The sequence below is a fragment of the Lycium barbarum genome, chromosome 3 (genome assembly GCF_019175385.1).
Source record: "Lycium barbarum isolate Lr01 chromosome 3, ASM1917538v2, whole genome shotgun sequence".
NCBI classification, from domain to species: Eukaryota; Viridiplantae; Streptophyta; class Magnoliopsida; order Solanales; family Solanaceae; genus Lycium; species Lycium barbarum.
In genome coordinates, this window is record NC_083339.1 from 19,256,199 (window position 1) to 19,279,108 (window position 22,910).

The 22,910-nt window shown below is 37.0% G+C and overlaps 1 protein-coding gene across 1 annotated transcript; it reads right to left on the reverse strand.

The window, feature by feature from the left end:
- Nucleotides 1-10,012: 10,012 nt before the first annotated feature.
- On the reverse strand, nt 10,013-22,205 carry LOC132630452 (uncharacterized). The gene is made up of 3 exons (XM_060346018.1): nt 21,952-22,205; nt 21,601-21,844; nt 10,013-10,168 (listed from the first exon to the last, which is right to left on the reverse strand). The coding sequence occupies exons 1-3, from the start codon at nt 22,203-22,205 to the stop codon at nt 10,013-10,015; spliced, it is 654 nt and encodes a 217-aa protein (XP_060202001.1).
- Between the last annotated feature and the right edge of the window lie 705 nt (nt 22,206-22,910).

Here is a 22,910-nt window from a genome sequence, read left to right on the forward strand (position 1 = left end):
TCTGGCTGAAGAACCACCCAAGCCACTGGATGGTGGTAGAGCCCTCAAAGTCTGGAACCGGGAATCCTGCTGTAATCCATTTTTTCCGGCTCTAGGAATATCTCTGATAAAGTGGCCAGAATCACCACTAACAAAGCAAGCTCTAGGGGCTAGAGGCCGATGTACGAAAGCCGATGAACTAGAAGGACTACTACGGTCAGCTGGACGAGAGTAAAAAATACCATGGGACTGTCAAGCTCCATAACCACTAGGTCTAGAAGGACCACCTGACGATGCCTGTAATGCTGACTGAAAAGGGCGGCTGGGAGCTGAATAATAAGGCCTGGATGACTGTCCCCCGCCTCTGTAACTAGAACCACTATAACCACCAAGATGATGCAGCCTCTTCTCACTAGACTTTACTAAAGATCGAGTCTTGGCAGACTCGACACTCATAACATGATCAACAACTGCCTGGAACGAAGATCCCAAGGCCACTAACTGGAGACAAGCAATATGGTGTAAATACACAAGTCCGCCCACAAACCTATGAATCCTTTCCTCCTCCGTGGGAATCAACTGAGCAGTATACCTAGCCAAAAACAAAATCTAGCCTCATACTCTGATACGATTATACCTCGCTGTAGCAAATGAAGGAACTCATCTCTATGCTCATCCCTCAAAGTACGCGGCACGTACTTCTCTAAGAAAGCTAGGTGGAACTGGTTCCAAGTAAGTGGAGGTACACCTATGGGTCTGTTCTCAATAAAAGTACTCCACCAAGTCTTCGCATCATCGCAAAACTGAAATGACACATAATCAACCCCATGAGACTCCACAATGCGCATCATATAGAGCCTATCATACATCTCCATAATGAACTCATAAGCATCCTCACTATGCAAGCCAAAGAACTTAGGAGGCTTCCTCTTCAGGAACCTCTCAACAAGCTCCTGATCCTCAACGGTCAAAGGCTGGCCTACCACGGGTCTGGGAGCACCCTCAGGGACTGGAAGACCACCTAAATGCGGGGTCATAGCAGCAGCAGGATACATCCCCATAGTCTGTCCCTGCTGGGGAGTCCATACCCCTACTCGAGTCTGGGAACCACCTGGAGTAGTGGCACCCCCTACGACATGCTAGCCGTCGAGATGAAGAAGTACACGGGCCATGATATCTTAGAATGCCTGATTAGACATAGCATCGGGGTGAGTCAGGTCTAGCCCCTTACCTCCCCCGGCTGCCTGTGTTCTCTCGGGCTGATACTCTGGAGAAGCTGAAAGTGCTCGCCTCTGTCCAGCCATAGGGGCCCCACCCCTGGCCGGTGCAGCTCCACTTCCTCTAGCTCAGCCGCGACCTCTCGTCTGCACTTGTCCTTTGGTGCCGGCCCCAACAGCAGGCTCGGGCACCTCATTCCTCGCAATGGTAGCTCTTGTCCTCACAATCTTTGAGAGAATAGAAGTGGATCAGATACTAATTTGAATAAAGTAGCACGAAAGAATAAAAGAAGGTGAAATTTTCTAAATGTCCCACAGCCTTTCGCAGATAAGTACGGAGCTTATAGTGCCGATCCGCAAAACTCTACTAGACATGCTCTTATACTTATCTACCGGATAACCTAGGGATCTGATACCAACTTTTCACTCCCCAACTAAGGGAATCGTACGGGCACCTACTATGTCCCACCTCGGTAGGCGAACCCTTTCCCAAATAATTCATTCAACCACAATAAATTAATCAAGGTAATCGAGTATAAGTCTCAAACATAGATAATAATAAGGATAGTGAATAAGTGCAGAAATAATACAACAATCCCAAGGAATTTGGTCTAAGGTCGTACAAGAGCCACTACTACAAATACTATAAGTCTGAATATGAATACATGTCTGATAATGGAATACTGTCTTAGAATATCAAAATAAGACAAGTAACTAAGAAGAGGCATCCGGGTAGCGACTCCATCCAATGCTCACCCTGGGATACTCATCAGAAGGCCTCGGGACTCAGTCACGGGGCGCAGAAGTCGTCCAGGGACAAACTCTGCACTCAGAAAGAATGCAGCAAGGTAGAATCAGTACAACAACACCTACTGAGTAGACATCATAGGCCGACAACAGTTAGAAAATCATATATATAATAAAGAGACTGAAAAAGTTGGCATGCTCACAATTAGGTAAAACTCAAATCAATCCAATTACCGAATCCAGTACCAAACCACCAAGTCTAGTAAATCACCTCAAGTCCACTATAAATCTGATCCATATCTCAAGAACTACTATTAAGAACGCGTATCACCAAGAATCGATCAACAAGTCCAAAACAATGCCAACCATAAATATGAGATGAATGCAATGCATATGCAATGATACACACACCCTTCAGGAGGAATATCTCATCGCCTCGATAGTCATGACCCATGGGGGATCGCTAAGTCCATGTACCTGCTGTGGAACGCACAACCCGTTCCAATAGTCAGTATTGCGGAATGTGCAACCCGATCCCAATCAGTGTTGCGGTACATGCAGCCCTATCCCAGTCAGTGTTGCGGCACGCAACCCGTTCCCAATATATATATATGAATGAGTGAATGCATGATAACAATGCCGACAAGAATATATAATCAATGGTGCCACACTTGGACACAAATCTCACTCACAATAACATCATCATAATCCTTACTTCCTTTCCAACAACCTCATTTATGATAATTATGCTTTCTGACACACAAGTGATCACCAAACATCAACTCCCTAGAATCAATAACGTGGCGGCGAGTAAACAACTCACAATAAGCAACAACACAATAGAACATAATAAGGCAACAAGCCATAAATCACAACAATACCAACCTAAGTCTTCCATCCCAACTTCATACCCGAAGGTTTACATTCTTTCTCCAACAATCACTAACTATACATATAATCCGCTAACTGAAGTCTAGCCGAAAGGTAAACCGTAACCTACCTGGAAAGCCAAACAGGAGCCTCGAACCGTCACACCTTGGCCTTGCCTTTCCGTAACGCGTCCAAGTACTCAAAGTCTATTCATAATCAAATTCTATATTAAAAACTATGAATAATGATACCCATATTGCTATACTTCTAGCTAGGTCAAATTCTAACCCAAGGAAGTTGGGGAAACGGGCCCACAAGGGTAAAATGGGAAATTGAAAAATGGAACATGCAATTCAAGCTCTAGGTGATCGAAGCCACTAATCATTTACTAAAACAACTCGAGATTAAGCCCAATTCAGCTTTAAAGCAAAACCCCCAAACTTGGGTGTGAACCCTAATTCTTCAATCCTCAAATTAACCATTAATAACGAAAGAAATAAGCTTAACAACAAGAAATTCGTCAAACTCAATGGTTATTCTAGTCAATTTCACCTCCAATTTCTATTTTAGAAGTCTAAACCCATTTCAAGAATTTTAAGTCTAAACCCATTTCAAGAATGTTAACACAAGACTCATCTTCTGTATCTAGATTCTAGTGACTGTAGGCATGGAATAGGAATCTAGGAAGGAAAATGACAAAGGCTAGGGTCATAGATCTTACCTTCAAGAAGAATCAGTCCATAAGTAGTTTTATCCCCCTAAAGAGTGCTTAGAAAAGTGATGAGAAGAAGTGATAGGGTTTAAGGGTCTTAACTTGAGAAAAGGGAAATAATTATGCCCGACTACGGCTGCAGAGGTCAAGGAAACTGCTGCAGCACACGCGCTACGGCGCCCAGAAGGCTCGCCATGGCGGCATCTACCCAAAATCATCAGGTCGCTATAGCGACAAGCATACCGCTACGGCGGCTAGTCGCTAATTCCCTTAGTCTTCTATAGATGTCCTCCAAGCGCTATAACGGGACCGCTACAGTGGTTATAATACCGTTGCAACACCTACACCAGAACCAGAAAGTTCTGGTTTTGACCAATCTCATCTCGAAATTCAACTATCACCCGAGGCCACACAGATAACCAACAAATAAGCAAACACACATAAAAATTAGCTACGAACTCACTCGTGGCCTCGGATTCCCAATGGAGGTCTATTTGACCAAGTCAACCCCCGATGGCCTAAAGTCAAGTTCCCAACCCAAGTTCCAAAATGCTCCCAATGCATTAGGAATCAAACCGAACACATTACCAAGTCATAAATGATTGTCCGGACCTCTCGGAATGGACAAATTTTTGAAAAGGTCTGTTTACTCAAAAGTCAACTTTGGGTAAAACGGATTCCACTTTTGAGGCTCAAACCTCCAAAAGTCACTCTAAAACACGCCTGATGACCTAGGAAAGGGTCAACAGGGGTAAAAGGGTCATTAGCACTATAACGGCCAATCGAATCGTTACAGAATTTAAATATAAGGCTTTTGAATCTATGGATAGAATTTTTGAATTTAAATTAAAAAATTAATTTTTTATTTGAATTGTGATATAAAAGGACAGTGATGGATAAAGTTTTTGAATGCCATGATTTGAATCTTCCCTATTTGTAAAGTATTTAATTGGCACATCTCTTTTCATTCTTCTCAATTCTCTCCCACCTCCGTCTTCCTCTAAATTTCACTTCTCATCATAAGTTTCTTATGGTCTTTGATACAAAAACTTTTGGATATATATATGTTATTTTTCTGTCAACTCACTTTTACTTATAAAATATGTATGGTAATTGAATGCAGGTCGAGATATATACTTGCTATGCAACAACTACAAATGAAAAATCATCAATGTTATAGAACAATAAACTAAAGCAAGAATATTTGTAGAACAAGAGAGAAGAGAGCTCTTATTTCTTATGAGGGATCAAATACAATAAAGAGAACATCTCTATTTATAGGAGAGATGTAGTTGTTTGCCTGGTTTTTGGGTTAAAAAAGTTAACTCTGCAAATTCTTGTACTCCCTCTGTTTCAATTTATGTGAACCTATTTCCTTTTTAGTCCATGCCAAAATGAATGACCACTTTCCTAATTTGGAAACAAATTCACTTTATGAAATGATTTACAGCCACACAAATATTCAATGCTAAAGTCACAAACCCTAAAATCCCTCCTAAAGATAGACATCACAATATTATAATAATATTTATAACACTCCCCCTTGATGTCTATTTCGATAGATAATATGCCTCATTAAAACCTTACTAGAAAAAACCCAATGGAAAAAATTCTAGTGAAGGAAAAAGAGTACATATTTCTAATAATATACATTTTGGGGTCCTCATTAAAAACCTTACAAGAAAAACCCAATGGGAAAAAACCTTGTATGGAAAAAAGAGTACAACATGTATTAACTCCTCCTGATGAGAACTTCAGTCCAAATATTTGAGTCTTCGCATTCCAATCTTGTGCACCATCTTCTCGAAAGTTGCGGTTGGTAGAGACTTGGTGAACAAATCAGCCATATTATCACTTGAACGAATCTGTTGCACGTTGATATCACCATTCTTTTGGAGCTCGTGTGTGAAGAACAACTTTGGTGAAATGTGCTTTGTCCTATCTCCTTTTATGAATCCTCCCTTCAATTGGGCAATGCATGCTGCATTATCTTCATATAAGATTGTGGGTATTTTATCACATTTCAAATCACACTTTTCTCGAATGAGATGTATCATTGACTTCAGCCACACAACTTCATGGCTCGCTTCATGAATAACTATTATCTCAGCATGATTTGATAAGGTAGCCACGATAGATTGCTTTGTAGATCGCCAAGATATGGCAGAACCCCCACAAATAAATACATAGCCTGTTTGAGATCTAGCTTTTTGTGGGTCAGATAAATACCCTGCATCGGCGTAACCAACAAGATCGGGACTGCAATTGCTAGAATAAAATAATCCCAAATAGATAGTCCCCTTTAGATATCGCAATATGTGTTTAATTCTGTTTCAGTGTCTCCTTGTAGGAGCACAACTATATCTTGCTAACACATTAACTGAAAAAGCTATGTCAGGCCTTGTGGTATTGGCAAGATACATTCGTGCACCAATTGCCCTAAGATATGGAACTTCAGGACCAAGAATTTCCTCATTCTTTTCTTGAGGTCGGAACGGATCTTTATTCGCATCAAGTGATCGAACAACCATCGGAGTACTTAATGAATGTGCTTCATCCATATAAAATCGTTTCAACACTTTCTCTGTATAGGTAGATTGATGGACAAAAATGTCATTTGTCAAATGTTCAAATTGCAAACCAAGGCATAATTTTGTCTTTCCAAGATCTTTCATCTCAAACTCCTTCTTTAAATAATCAATTGCCTTTTTGAGCTCTGCAGGAGTTCCAATAAGGTTTATGTCATCAACATATACAGCAAGTACAACAAACTCCGATATTACTTTCTTTATAAAAACACATGGGCAAATTGCATCATTTGTATAGCCTTCCTTCAACAAATATTCACTAAGGAGCTTATACCACATGCGCCCGGATTTCTTCAAACCATACAATGATCTTTGTAATCTGATTGAATACATTTCCCGAGACTTTGAACTACATGCTTCAGGTATCTTAAATCCTTCAGGGATTTTCATGTATATTTCATTTTCAAGTGATCCATATAGATAGGCTGTAACCACATCCATCAAATGCATCTCAAGTCTTTCATGAACAACGAAACTAATGAGATAACGTAACGTTATTGCATCCATAACAGGGGAGTATGTCCCTTCATAATCAACACCAGGCCATTGTGAAAATCCTTGTGCAACAAGGCGTGCCTTATATCTTCGTATCTTATTTTTCTCATTTCTTTTTTGCACAAAAACCCATTTATAACCAACAGGTTTAATGCCATTAGGTGTTTGGACTACAGGTCCAAAAACTTCCCGTTTGGTAAGCGAGTTTAACTCTGATTGAATTGCCTCTTGCCACTTTGGCCAATCACATCTTGGCATTCTTTAACAGATTGGGGTTCAAGATCCTCACTATCTTGCATAATTATTGTTGCAACATTATAGGCAAAGACATAATCCACATTTATTTCCAATCGATTCAAATTAGTCCCAACATTAATTGGATTAATTGATATTTCCTCATTTTCTTGTGTCTCAGGCTCATTGATTTCTTCAAGAATATCACTATTGTTCAAATCTTGAATTTCTTTATGAGGTTCTTTCGTAGTGTCATCTTGACCATTTGTTTTTCTTTTTCTAGGATTTCGATCCTTAGAACCCAATGGTCTACCACGCTTCTGGCATGCTTTGGACTCATTTGCTATGACACTAGTAGATGCTCCTACAGGGACATCAATCCGAATTGGGACATTCTCTGCAGGGATATGTGATTTGGTAATCCTTTTCAAATCTGTAAATGAGTCTGGCATTTGATTTGCTATTTTCTGCAAGTGAATAATCTTTTGAACCTCTTACTCACAAATAGAAGCACGTGGATCAAGATGAGACAATAATGAATTATTCCACAAAATTTCCCTTTTTATTTCATTATTCTCTCCCCCTAATTTTGGGAAAGTTGTCTCATCAAATTGACAATCTGCAAATCGAGCAGTGAACAAATCTCCGGTTAATGGTTCAAGGTAGCGAATAATGGAGGGCGATTCAAACCCAACATATATTCCTAATCTTCTTTGGGGACCCATCTTGGTGCGATGTAGTGGTGCTACAGGAACATATACGGCACATCCAAAAATTCTTAGATGGGATATATTAGGTTCTTGACCCAAAACCAATTGCAACGAAGAAAATTTATGATAGTTTGTCGGTCTGAGACGAACAAGTGTTGCTGCATGCAAAATAGCGTGACCCCAAACAGTCGTGGGCAACCTCGTTTTCATGAGTAATGGTCTTGAAATCAATTGCAGACGTTTAATTAATAACTCTGCAAGGCCATTTTGAATGTGAACATGAGCTACATGATGTTCAACTCTTATCCCAATTGATAAACAATAATCATTAAATGTTTGGGATGAAAAATCTGCAGCATTATTAAGGCGAATAGACTTTATCGGATTATCAGGAAATTGTGCCCGTAATCGAATTATTTGTGCCAATAATTTCGCAAACGCTAGGTTGCGAGATGACAGTAGGCACACATGAGACCATCTAGAAGAAGCATCTATTATGACCATAAAATATCTAAATGACCCACTAGCGGGTGAATTGGTCCACAAATATCCCCATCTATAAGTTCCAAAAATTCAGGGGATTCAAACTCAACCTTTGTCGGTGATGGCCTAATAATTAACTTGCCTTAATAACAAAAAGGGCAAGAAAATTCATTGTTTAAATGAATCTTCAGGTTCTTTAATGGATGCCCATTTGGATTTTCTATAATTCGTCTCATCATTATAGATCCAGGGTGTCCCAATCGATCATGCCAAAGTACAAACATATTGGAGTCCGTAAACTTCTGGTTTACGACAGAATGTGCCTCAATTACACCAATTTTTGTCCAATATAAGCTAGAAGACAAAGCAGGGAACTTTTCTATAACAACTTTCTGGCCAGAGACATCCTTGGTGATACCAATATACTCAAGATTCATCTCATCCATTATTTTAATATGGTATCCATTTTGACGGATATCTTTAAAACTTAATAAGTTCCTTCTGGACTTAGGAGAGAACATGACATCCTTTATAATGAGTTTTGTTCCCTTAGGCAAAATTATGGCGGCTCTTCCGGAGCCTTCAATCAAATTAGTACTACTAGAAATGGTATTAACATTTGCCTTACCCATAAGTAAATGAGAAAAATATTTCTTGTCTTTGAAAATCGTGTGTGTGGTAGCAGAATCAATCAAACATATGTCTTCATAATTGGATTTTAATCCAAACTTGCTTTGAGAATTATCCATATTTTCAAATCACATACACAAGTAGAATAAATATACGCTAAATATTAGTAAAGTAGCTCGTGCCAAAGTACCTGCTTGTAAAGCTTAACCATCTATAATGTGAATAAGAATAGTCCAAATAATGCACAAGGAGCAGATAACAGCGGCAATCATAATTAACATGGCAATCATAATTAACGTGCAAATATACATATATCAACAGTCTGTTGTATCAATGTACTTACACTTGAAAATTAATCATAAATGGGAGTCAATGGAACACATATACACCATATATATAGTACTTACTCATATCTCCTTTAATTAGGAAAAATAAAATCTTACAATTGTAAAGCAAATATGATACATAAAATTTACATATGCAGCATTCTTGAATCACAAGAGATTCTTTTCTTTTCCTTTTCTTTATACATTAAATTATTTTCCTTTGTTGTTTACTCTTAAAATAGGTGTAACAGTGACCTATTCAATATTAGTACCACCAGCAGTGGAAAAGAATAACATGAAACAACATATAATTATATGACGTCATAATGCAATACCATCAAGTAAATATTTTCCTATGTTGATATCTGAAACTTAACAAACTAATAACAACAAATCATAATAACATCTTTGTTTAAAATCATCCGTGTAGACAAACTCTTCTATGAAAAAAAAAATTAGATGATGGGAGATAACTACTTGAAATATGTTAATTCCACAAAATAAAAATCAATCAGTCCAAAAGACACTTTAATAATACATGACTCTTAAATTAAGAATCCAGGTGGATTCGATCAGATTAATATTTAGCTCATGCATGAACGAACAATAAATATTTAAAAAATTAGTGAAATGCATAGTTGATTTGTAATCCAACTCAATCACTTTGTTACCATTTCTCTATTCTTCCGTTTCCATCTATATATATATATATATATATATATATATATATATATATATATATATATATATATATCAAGTAGAAAATGAAAATTAAATAGTTATATGTATATAATAGAACTCAATCCAGTTGCAGTTATAATGTTTAACCAAATTGGTTATAGAATTTGCACCTTCATTAATGATTTACTCAAAACGAATCAGATTAAAATTTTATTAATAACTAACTATAACAAACTGACTAAATCTAAACTAATTAAAAATAGTACTCATGTAAACAACTACTGTTACATGGTCTTTTATTCATCAACTACTGCGACTAGCAAAAATTAAACTAAACAACTCAATCATCTCTAACCACAGAACCATCACCAATCAAGTGATCTATCTTTCCTTCAGGGTGCTCAAAGAAATCTGCTACATCCAAGTGTGTGATGTCAATTTGATTTTCAGAGATAAAATTAGCTTCAGGATTTTTCTCTTTTCTTTTAATTGATGCCTGATAAAGCTCAACAAAGTGCTTCGCCGTACGACAGGTACGTGCTGTAATAACTCATGTTTTTTAAATAAGGGTTTGTTTGGTAATTTTTGCTAAAAGGAATTAAAAAGAAAATAGAAAAGAAGGAATTTAGTGGGCCAAGCCCAAAAAGGAAAAGGAAACTAAAAATAAAAAGAAAGGGCTGAAGCCCAAATTTGAAAGAAAAGAGAAGAATGATTTAAAATGAAAAAGGAAGCCAATGTAACAGAAGCAGAAAATATGTAGAGAAAGAAAAGAAAAGGGAAGGAGAAAAAGAGAGGAAAAGAAAAGAGAAAAATAGGGATTTTCAACCCTAATCATCAAGGTAATGCTTCTAATCTTTTATTTAAGTTTATTAAGTAATTATAGGTGAATTTTTGTGGAGAAAACATGTGGATATTTTGAGGAATTGAGAAAGTTTAGCTCTAGGGTTCTTCAACCAAAATCATTGATTTGAAAGGGCAAATAGCGTCGGATTTTAGACTTCTATATATCGTTGGAATCCTCTCGTTAAGGCCTTTCCGAAAACATAAGTCTTGTCAGGTTTTGAACACATTGACCAGAGGGCGTTTTCGTCCTTTAAAATTTGACTTTAACCGTTTAAGCCTCTAAAAATATAAAAGTGATTTACCCTAAGGGTTTTGACCATTCTAAATCCGTTTTTGTGTAGTTTGAGGCAATCCGGAGACTCGAGAACGCAGTTTTGATTTATTGGAAAGTGTGCTTGAATTGTGAATTTGAGGTAAGTGAGACTTTAAGCTTTGGGTACTTGCTTTTCAAAACCCATTTTAAAAATATGTTTTGTCTGCCTGGTCCATGTGTTGGGGCGAGCGTGTGCTTGGCAGAATCGGTGGTCCTTAAGGCCAACCACATATACTTTATTTTCCAATAATCCAAAACTCTCTTTATAAATTATTTTGTGATGTGATATAGCTGTGAGCCATGATATTGGGGCATTGTGTATGCTTCCCTTAGCATTGTGTATGCTTCTTAATTATATTGGGGCATTGTGTATGCTTCCGTTAGCATTGTGTATGCTTCTTGATTATATTGGGGCATTGTGTATGCTTCCCTTAGCATTGTGTATGCTTCTTGATGATATTGGGGCATTGTGTATGCTTCCTGACATATTTGGCACATTGTGTATGTTGCCGTGGATTCATAGTGTTGACTAATTCTTTAACTGCCACTTATGACGGTTCGTAGTGTAAATTGTGTTGAGATATATAATATATTTGATAAACAGTGGTTTGGACCTTGGTTGCTATTATATAATGATATATATTCTTGTTCATAATATTTTTGTGCCTGTTGTGTGTTTGTATTCTAACACTTGTTCCAGGGGTATTTGAAGTGGCGGGTCGAGGATCTTACTGGGTTAACACTCCTTACCTGTATGTCCATGCAGATATTGTCGTTGAGAACGAGGCTGGTAATTGAAGACTTCGTGAGTGAATTGTATTGCTGAGGTGAGCCACCGCATTGTTTATGGAGGCAGCTATTTCAGCTTTATCTAGTTTATTTCTAGTTATTTCTTTTATTTTGGGTTTACATGCCCGACACTCAAACTCATGTAATTCTGTTAGATGCTCCATGGTCTTAGCGTGGGATGTGGGCTAGAGATTCTTTTTATCGTAGCGTTGGTTGGTTTTCATAAATCGATTATGGATTTGGTTGGCTACTATTTCGCATTTTTATCATTAATAACGTTGTTGGACCTGCACTTATTTTCTTTTAGTGCTATTGTAAATGATTAAGAGTATGATATATGGTTCGCCTGGCGGGTGGTGTTTGCTGGGTGCCAATCACGTCTAGCGGGTATTTTGGGACGTGACAAAGTTGGTATCAGAGCCTAGGCTTTAAATTCCGGGTCATGGAGCAGTGCTTAGTAGAATCTTGTTCATGGGTATGTAGGCGTCCATACTTATGCCCTTGAGACTACTGAACATCTAGGATGCTTCCCCTTCTTTCATTCCTTATTCGTGCGTTGAGTTGAATCTAGTCTAATTGTTGTAATACTTATTCCGCATACGGCTAGGACATGCATATCCTCCTCTTCTAGATGTCACAGTTGATTCGAAAGTTTTTTTTAATGTCATATGTGCAACTGAGAGTGATACTGGGTACATGAAATGTTCTGTGCGTTGATTGTAGTTGACATTGGACCGGTGTACACTTTGGGATAGTTTTATTTACAAAAAAAATTCTGCAAAATATTTTTTTGAATGTTTAGGAGTTAGTGATAATTTTGAACGTTAAGAAATCGTTGAATGAAAGTGTCACACCTTAGCAATGGTAGGGCATGACGGGCACCCGACTCTCATCAGAATCGAGCGAACCCTTAGACATTCGCTCTATTAAAACCTGTCATTTCAAAAACTTTTAAGAACATAAACTTTTTCAAATAGAAATCATTATCTCTATAACGATTATGAAAACTTTCAATCAAATAAGTACTTTAAACCAATCTAAATCATCTAAAATACGTACTCTTTTAAAATCCATATATGACTCAACTGACATCACTTTTTCGACATCTCGACAAACGTACCACAGAACACTGTCTGCAGAAGTCTCTAAGAAGTAAACTGAACATTATGAGTCAGGACAAGGACCTGACATACCCATAATCATACATATCTATACATGACTCAGCACAGCTCCAGAATGAGGGGGAACTTGCCAATCCCAGCTGACGTCCAAGCATTCTAGCTATACACTTAACTTGCCAAACAATCTGGGGCTGCGGGCATGAACGCAGTGTCGCCAGGCAAAAGGACATCAGTACGGACAATGTACTGAGTATGTAAGGTGGTAACAAATCATAATCATAATTTGATTTAGGAGAGAAGAAATCACAATCTAACTCAATACCTGCAGCCTTCGCTGGAAGAAACATAAATGTGCACACGAAGTCTCAAAACAATCTTTAAGTAAATAATACAATCCAACACACATGCCGCTTCCGACATGTTAAAAGAATGGTCCCTTCGGACAGCCGCTTCCGGCTAGTATCACAATAGTCCCTTCAGACAGCCGCTTCCGGCATAATAATGATGGCCCCTTCGGGCAGCCGCTTCCGGCTTAATATCACCATCATATCAACACAAACTCAATCCACAAATATCAATTTCAATTCATATCATAAGTCACTAATCAATTCATCACAATCCAGTTATTAGCCTTAGTCTTTCATAAGAAGTTATCAAATTGTATCTCACTAGACTTAGGAGGACATACTTCCAGGTTTGAGGGTAGAATTGTTATGAAATTCTTACTACTTATATTCTACTCAATTTCATCTTATTTCCCTACCTAAAGAATAAATGATCATATTAATACAAAGGGATAATACTATGGAATGTAAACATAAATCGAAAATGAAATGAAGTAGTAAAATCTCACACCCCTTTCGGAGTGGTTTTGAAAATCAAACTTTATGTTTCCTTTAGTATAAAACTCATTTCCTCGAAATCATTAGTAAAACCATATACACAACTCAAATTGGTACCTTATAGGTGTTCCCTTCGGAACAGAATAGGAGTACAATATCAATAAGCCATCACAAGAAATATTTAGACCTTACTCGTCTAAGAATGGAATCATAGGGAGTACATATAGGATGAATAACAATGAGAATCACGCCAAAGGAAGAAAGGTTTGCCTTACATACCTGTCGTAGATCAACCGTAACCCAGCTTGCTTCATTGCCCCTTTAGCCTATTTAATATGAGAGTAACACTATTTTTAATAAACTACGACTTCCCAAACTTATAAATTTACAGCCAATCACTTATGGGAATCACTTCTTAGTTCATACTTCTTGATTAGTGTGTTGATTAGTTAAGAACTTAACGGAAATCGGGCAGCATCTTCCTTAAAAACTTAATAATCCTCATGATTCCAATTTAGCCAAAATATCAATTCCAATACTAACATCAATATCAACAAATACATGCCCAAATAGAATCAAATCCATTCTTAAATCACTTCCAAAACAGCCCAATATAAATTCCTATACCGATGCTTGTATACACTTCTTTATTTTCGTATATACATAGTATAACAACAAACACAACATCAACAACTACAGCCAATCCCACGATATTCCAGCCCACGAAACAATTCATAACAACCACCAAACAGTCCACATGATAACAACAACAATTTATCCGATTTCCCGCAATTAATTTCGTAGTTCCCGTCTCACAATTTAACTATGACCTCGACGAATTTAAATATATCTAGTAGAGGAGAATTCTTACCTCATGTGTCAAGAAATAATCTTCTTCCACCTTACTTCACTTCGAAGAAAGCCTGAATTAACAACGCGACAAAGCGAAACAACGAGATCGAAGCGGTGAGCAAAACCCGAAACAAAATTAAGTAACATCGCTGCAAGCTTTTTCCTCGTAAGTAAAATTCATCCACAGTAAGATGATAAGTAACCAATATGTATGGCAACACCTAGATAAGAACGTTTTTGCATATGTAAATATGTTGTTCTTTTTTCCTTTATCATCTACTAAGTAAAACACCTCAAGTATTTTCCTTTGGTAGCTGTGGGTTCACCCCTCACATAACCACTTTATTAATTACCCATCTTTCATTCCCTAAAAACGTGCAACCACCAGAATGTATATACACTATTAGTCATGTGGCCCTTTACTTGCCTTTGTCCCACGTGGACATGGAAATCCCAACACTTGTCCCACTTAATTTCCAAATTTAATCACTTTACCTCCCACTCCCATTGGTAAATAATTTCTTATTCCCGATCCACTTAAATATTAATCACTTTTGACAAACTTAATATACTCATTATCATGATTATGTACTATAACACTAGTCCATAGCCTCTCTTTGCTACACACAAAATACTATTTCCAATCATCGGCGTCACACTTTGTCGTCTTAAATCATTTCGGGACTTCATCCTTTTATACACCGGTCTCTTGATTTTCATCCTTGGATATGATCGAATTCTCCGGGCTCGGGTAAATTTGCTCATGTTGGACGATTAAATGTTCTAGTCCAAAAATACGGGGTATTATAGCTTGGACCGTATTTCACTCAAATAAATGTTGAAACTCAACAAAATTTATTTTCTTCGATTGGTTTAACTTCAAATCCTTACGATACATGTGTACCATCACTTTAACCACCTATAAGCTTGGGGGATAACCTCATGTCCATTACTAATATCATTTAACTCGCACACTTTCCAACGCATGAGAATACGGGATGTAACAGAAAGGGTAGCGTCTGCGGGTTCCCTAGTCGTCAAAAAACAAAAAAAATGGTCAAATGATATAAAAAAAATTGTGTAAGAGCGACCATCCAAATCTGGGGTTGTTGATATAACTTTATATTATGAGTCTTATCGGTAAAGAGAAAGAGGGTAGCAGGAAAGTAAGAAGTGTAATTGCATACCCATGCCTAAGTTGTTGGGCTTTATGGTGAAAGATATTTTGAGGAAAGTGCTTAAATGGCTCCAAGATTAATGCCTCTTAAAGCGATTCACTATTATTAGTAATGTCGTGATGGTGATGTCATAAGTGTGACTGTGGCGTAATATTACATATCTTAAGTATATTAAGTATGGGCACGATAATGGCCCTATGAGATGCACAACTTGTTCGTGGAGTAGGTCCCTGGGTGAATTCCAGATTGTGAGCGAGAATAAGACTTAAGTATAAGAATTATTGAAACAAGCTAGTAAGATGTTTAGCATGAAACTCAGTGTGTAGTGGCTTGATTAGTTGTTGAAGGGAAAGACGTGGAATATTAAAGACTATCACGCACCAAGAAAATAAATGAACCATAAAAGAAGTTGGAGTAAATAAGGAATGACATGATTGCCACAGATAACCAGTTCACAAAGTTTTGTTAATATACGTTGTTTTCGATAAAGCACAAGCTTGAGGAAGATGAGAAACACGTTAATGAGATGATAGTATAGATGAGGATAAAGAGAAAAGTTGATACTTAGATGTACCCTTTGTGATTTCGCGGTGGAGTATACTATTATTGGCCGGTCTATAGAACATGTGTGGACAAAGTTCAGAGTCATGATATGTTTATGTGCTGGGGAAAAAAATGGTGTTATTGACCTTGAGGTTATCTTTGATTCAGATTGAATAACTTCGTCTTGCCTTAAGCTTGATTGCCATAAAAATACCGTTCCATTTTTCATTTCGATAGAGCCTAATATTGAGTTTGTAATGAGTTTAAAGGATTCAATTGGTATGTCCACAGACAAAGCAACCTCGTCGATAATATAGGTCGTATCTAACTTTAACTCGAGGCACCTGAGTTGAATAACTAACTAGTGGGTTAGTGTGAGTAGTTAATGAGTTTTTCAATATGAGTTGGTAATAAGTTTTTGACTATTCTTTCAGCGAACCTACTAATTATACCATATAATGGGGAGGTCGACTAAAACTTGGTATTGATATGCTGTCATTAATCTGGTATATTTTTATTTTTAATTATAGAATGACTGCAAAGTCAAAGGAAGTAAATTATAAGTTACAAGATTTCTTGATTGAGAGATCACTATACCAAGTATAGAGCCCGGAGGTGCTTAATTTCTGTTGTTGGGGAGAACATTGAATCTATGCAGATTTTTATCACTAAGAGAAAAATGACTTAATTTTTATCATATGATGGGCAAGTATCTTTTTGTCTTTTCCTAAATTACATGATATGTGGCTTCAGTTACAGGGTGTTATATGCTATTCTAAGATAGACTTACTATCAGGATACGCTGAGTAGTAGGAGAAAGGGGTGGATAATCTGAAGACATGTACCAAGACTTATTTTGGTTAGTGTAAATTTCTGGTGATATCTTTTGGATAGAGAATGCATTAGTGATTGTCATGCACTAGAGGATTGGGGTATTCAAAAACGTTCCTTAGCTCTCTATTTGTTATGTTCATTAATGACATATACGAATATCTTCTCAGTTGATAGAAGCATATGCTGTGGTTGAAAAAGATGTCGGGATAATATTGATTAGACAATTGAGGTTAAAAGTGTGAAGTTTAATTTTTACATCATGGCGTTATGAGCCTTGTGGTGTCTAGTAAAAGGATGGAAGGTTGAGTTTAATACACACACTAAGGCTCTATCATGTGTTATGCTACAGTTGTTTTTGTTTGAACATGCACAGTTAATCGATACGAGAGTCTTGACCTTATTGGGGATTAGTGATAGTCTCTAAAGACGAGGCTACTTGATAGTGGAAAAAAAAAGGAAACATTCTAATTAAAGAGTTGAATGTGTGTACACCTATGGTGGTTGACTTAAGGAGATTTGTACTCGAAAAGATACAACGTTTGTTATATTTATTACTTTTTAGATTCACAAATATGCATTGGGGCCGCAGGAAGAGAGTTAAAATTGACAGAAGTTATTTGGGGTACATAAATGTTGTTCTTGTGTTTAAATCGTTAATATATTAAATATGAGTGTTAGAGACTCGAAATTTCCGATGCATGGTTGTCTCCGATAGAAAGTAAAAATAGATCATTATAGACCTTGTAGCTGGTCTATATGTTCATTCAGAAAATCGTGATCGTAGCTTGGGTGATATTGATTGACTTAGCGAGATTGTGTACCTGATTTAAGCTGAACCATTTTTTTTATATATCATACTAGCTTATATGGTGTTATTGTGTCAGAGATAGTGCAATGGCATGAGATGTCAATATTGTCATGTGTGACAAGAGTAACAGTGCATAAAACGTTTATGTAGGAGCATGTGGATGTGTTCCAGCATTGCTATATGTGAAAGTGTTATGTAGGAGTGTATGGATGTGTTCCAACACCACTGTACATGTGAGAGATATGTAGAAGCATAAGGATGTATTTCTAACATTGTTGTACGTGAGAGCATTCTGTAGGAGTGCTTGGAGGTGTTTCAGCTCTACCGTATGCAAGATTGGTGGATATGTTTCGCCATAGGATAGTGGTTGTGGCACTTGGATTGTGCCATCCTTGGGTGCCCAGTCTTAACACTAGTAAGATGGATATTACCTGATAAGTGGTTAACGATCAGTTGCTTTTGACCGAGTTCGTGTATGATATTAGTTTACTAACTCATTATGCAAATCTTGTCGTTTTAGGTTTTATACGAATGCTGGAGTCTTACTCTATCTGGTTGATTGATTACTCTAAATCAGAGTAGTTGGGTCTAGACTTTGATTAGCAAGCCTTGAAGAAAGTTGCATTGAATGCGGGAACGATTTCAGATAGCATAGAGTAGACAAAAGTCTTATAGTGATAAACAAGATTGTGATTTGAAGCTTATGAAAGGGAGTAATTTGAAAGTTCTCAATACGAAATGAGTCATGAGATTCAGTCGAACGGTAGGCAAAATCTTAGGTATATTGTTTCTTGTGGGATTGGGATCGAATCAGGTTGGTGCATGTGAACTTGCTTTACCTCTGTGATTGTTTGTTGTTCATATCTCGTGTTTCACGTGTCCATGCTTAGATCATATGTTCGTAATGATAGCCATGATTCAGTCCAAAAAAAAAAGTGGAGCTAGATTAAAATTTGACTTACGAAGAAGGTTCAATATCTATTGTAAAGACAAGTGCGATAATTGAGCTCGAACAAGGTTTCTTAAGTGGAAGTATGGTGTGCAAATCATGTTTTTTTAAGGCTTTATTAGGATATCAATATCGTCTCTAGTTGAATTGTTTGAGCTCGAGAAGACAATGCTATTTTATTAAGAAAACAAGTGTGATAGGCCCTGATAAGGTTGGGTTGGACCAAAATACAGCTTGGAGCAGGTAAAGTTTCCTTTTCTCTTCGAACAAGAAAAATTCATGACTTAAATTTATAGTGAGTGACTGCTTTTAGAGGTTTCTTTTACCGTTAGCAGTGTTGTGTGAGATATTGAAAGAAGGATAAGTTGTGGGGTGCAAGCGTATTACCGATAAGATTATGGGCAATATGTTGTGGTTGTAGCTAAGAGACTTGCTATGCTGCAGGAGGTACATGTTATATTATGTGAATACGTTCCGAGAGTGCATTTATGATGGGATCCATGTTATTGAGACTGAAATAGTGTTGGTAAATGCGAATTGCGTCTTTTTGTAGGAAGTTGTTATTCTGTATTCGAACATATGACTTTGTTGGTTATGGATGAACAAGTATTCTGAGGTCAAAGTATTATAGTAGGACTATCTACAAAAAAAGATCACTTTGATAGTATGAGTGGGACATGCATACTGAGTTTTCATATCCTGACAATTTCGAAAAGTTCTTGAACACGTTCGAGGACGAATGTTATTTTAAGTGGTGGAGAATGTAATAACTCATTTTTTTAAATAATGGTTTGTTTGGTAATTTTTGCTAAAAGGAATTAAAAAGAAAATAGAAAAGAAGGAATTTAGTGGGCCAAGCCCAAAAAGGAAAAGGAAAAAAAAATTAAAAAGGAAGGGCTGAAGCCCAAATTTGAAAGAAAAGAGAAGAATGACTTAAAAAGAAAAAGGAAGCCTATGTAACAGAAGCAGAAAAGGCAGAAGCAGCAGAAAATACGCAGAGAAAGAAAAGAAAAGGGAGGGAGAAAAAGAGAGGGAAAGAAAAGAGAAAAATAGGGATTTTCAACCCTAACATCAAGGTAATGCTTCTAATCTTTTATTTAAGTTTATTAAGTAATTATGGGTGAATGTTTGTGGAGAAAACATGGGGATATTTTGAGGAATTGAGAAAGTTTAGCTTTAGGGTTCTTCAACCAAAATCATTGATTTGAAAGGGCAAATAGCATCGGATTTTAGACTTCTATATATCGTTGGAATCCTCTCATTAAGGCCTTTCCGAAAACATAAGTCTTGTCGGGTTTTGAACACATTGACCAGAGGGCGTTTTCGTCCTTTAAAATTTGACTTTAACCGTTTAAACCTCTAAAAATATAGAAGTGGTTTACCCTAAGGGTTTTGACCATTCTAAATCCGTTTTTGTGTAGTTTGACGCAATCCGGAGACTCGAGAACATAGTTTTGATTTATTGGGAAGTGTGCTTGAATTGTGAATTTGAGGTAAGTGAGACTTTAAGCTTTGGGTACTTGCTTTTCAAAACCGTTTTAAAAATATGTTTTGTCTGCCTGGTCCATATGTTGGGGCGAGCGTGTGCTTGGCAGAATCTGTGGTCCTTATGGCCAACCGCATATACTTTATTTTCAAATAATCCAAAACTCTCTTTATAAATTATTTTGTGATGTGATATAGCTGTGAGCCATGATATTGGGGCATTGTGTATGCTTCCCTTAGCATTGTGTATGTTTCTTGATTATATTGGGGCATTGTGTATGCTTCTTGATTATATTGGGGCATTGTGTATGCTTCTCTTAGCATTGTGTATGCTTCTTGATGATATTGGGGCATTGTGCATGCTTCCCTTAGCATTGTGTATGCTTCCTGACATATTTGGCACATTGTGCATGTTGCCGTGGATTCATAGTGTTGACTAATTCTTTAACTGCCACTTATGACGGTTCGTAGTGTAAATTGTGTTGAGATATATAATATATTTGATAAACAATGGTTTGGACCTTGGTTTCTATTATATAATGATATATATTCTTGTGCATAATATTTTTGTGTCTGTTGTGTGTTTGTATTTTCTAACACTAGTTCCGGGGGTATTTGAAGTGGCGGGTCGAGGATCTTACTGGGTTATATTTATGTATAACTCACTCCTTACCTGCATGTCCCTGCAGATACTGTCGTTGAGAACGAGGCTGGTAATTGAAGACTTCGTGAGTGGATTCTGTTGCTGAGGTGAGCCATCGCATTGTTCGTGGAGGCAGCCATTTCAGCTTTATCTAGTTTATTTCTAGTTATTTCTTTTATTTTGGGTTTGCATGCCCGACACTCAAACTCATGTAACTCTGTTAGATGCTCCATGGTCTTAGCGTGGGATGTGGGCTAGAGATTCATTTTATCTTAGCGTTGGTTGGTTTTCATAAATCGATTATAGATTTGGTTGGCTACTATTTCGCATTTTTATCATTAATAACGTTGTTGGACATGCACTTATTTTCTTTAGTGCTATTGTAAATGATTAAGAGTATGATATATGGTTCGCCTGGCGGGTGGTGTTTGCTGGGTGCCAATCACGTCTAGTGGGTATTTTGGGACGTGACACGTGCCCAGTGTCCACTTCCACCACATCGATAGCATTTGTTTTCTGAGCCACGTGCTTCTGGCACTTCATGCCTATCATCCTTCTTTTTCCCCTTTTGGTGTTGATTTTTCTTTGAAGAGTGATTAACAGCAAGAAAATAATTTCTTGTTTGACCATTATCACGGCCACGACCACGACTATTATCACGATCACGACTATTATCATGACCACGACCGGGGTCACGACCTTTTCCACGCCTGGAGTAGTGGGCATACACCCCCATTCACTTCGGGGAGTGGTGCAGCGCCAGTAGGTCGATTCTCGTGATTTTTCATCAGCAAATCATTATTTTGTTCAGCCACAAGAAGATGAGCAACCAAATCACAATACTTTGTGAAATCTTTCTCTCGATATTGCTGCTGCAGGAGCACATTCGAGGCATGAAAAGTGGAGAACGTCTTTTCTAGCTTATCAAAATCACTAATCTTTTCTCCACATAGTGTCAATATAGAAGTAATTCTGAATATCTCAGAGTTATACTTCATAACTGATTGAAATCTTGTAGCCTTAGATTGATCCATTCGTGTCGTGCTTTTGGGAGGAAGGCCATTTTCAGGTGGTCATACCTTTCTTTCAAGTTTTTCCATAAAACGAGTGGATCCTTAATAGTAAGATATTCAATTTTCAGGTCCTCATCAAGATGATGACGCAAGAATATCATAGCCTTGGCATTTTCTTGGTTGGATGCTTTATTATTTTCTTTAATGGTGTCTCGAAGACCCATAACATCAAGATGGATTTTAGCATCTAGCACCCATGATAGGTAGTTCTTGCCCGAAATATCAAGGGCAACGAACTCGAGTTTTGTAAGATTAGACATAAAATAGAAAGAATAAAAATAGTACCTTAGCCTTCAAAAATTTCTTGAGACGATAGAGTCTCGTGCTGATAACGTGTTATAGAACAATAAACTAAAGCAAGGATATTTGTAGAACAAGAGAGAAGAGAGTTCTTATTTCTTATGAGGGATCAAATACAATGAAGAGAACATCTCTATTTATAGGAGAGAATTGACTTGGTGCCAAAGTCACAAACCCTAAAATCCCTCCTAAAGATAGACATCACAATATTATAATAATATTCATAACAATCAAAATATTATTGAGGTACAACAACCTTAAATTTACTACCCTATAGTTCAAAATAAAGCTTACTACTTTGATTCAAATCTGCGTGTATTGTGTATATCTAGATCTAGACTATGTTAATCAAGTAGTCAATTATTTTTTTCTATTTTTTTTTTTTACTTTTAATTTTCTGTGTTTAAGTATCGTTTATATTACGATACATCCAAAAATTCTCACTCGAGAATCAATATATTCCACAATCCTCATGATTGTTTTGTTTCCATAAAGAAAATCAATTTGTCTGTTAATTTGAAAGTTCTTTCTTCTCACAAAACTTTCTTAAATTTTTTATTTGTAGTAATTTTATTTATTGGTGATTTGTATTGATATTTTATTGTTTTAGAGACTTAAGATGCAAAAGTTCAAAATTGAAATGTTTTGGTCAGAAAATTCCAAAA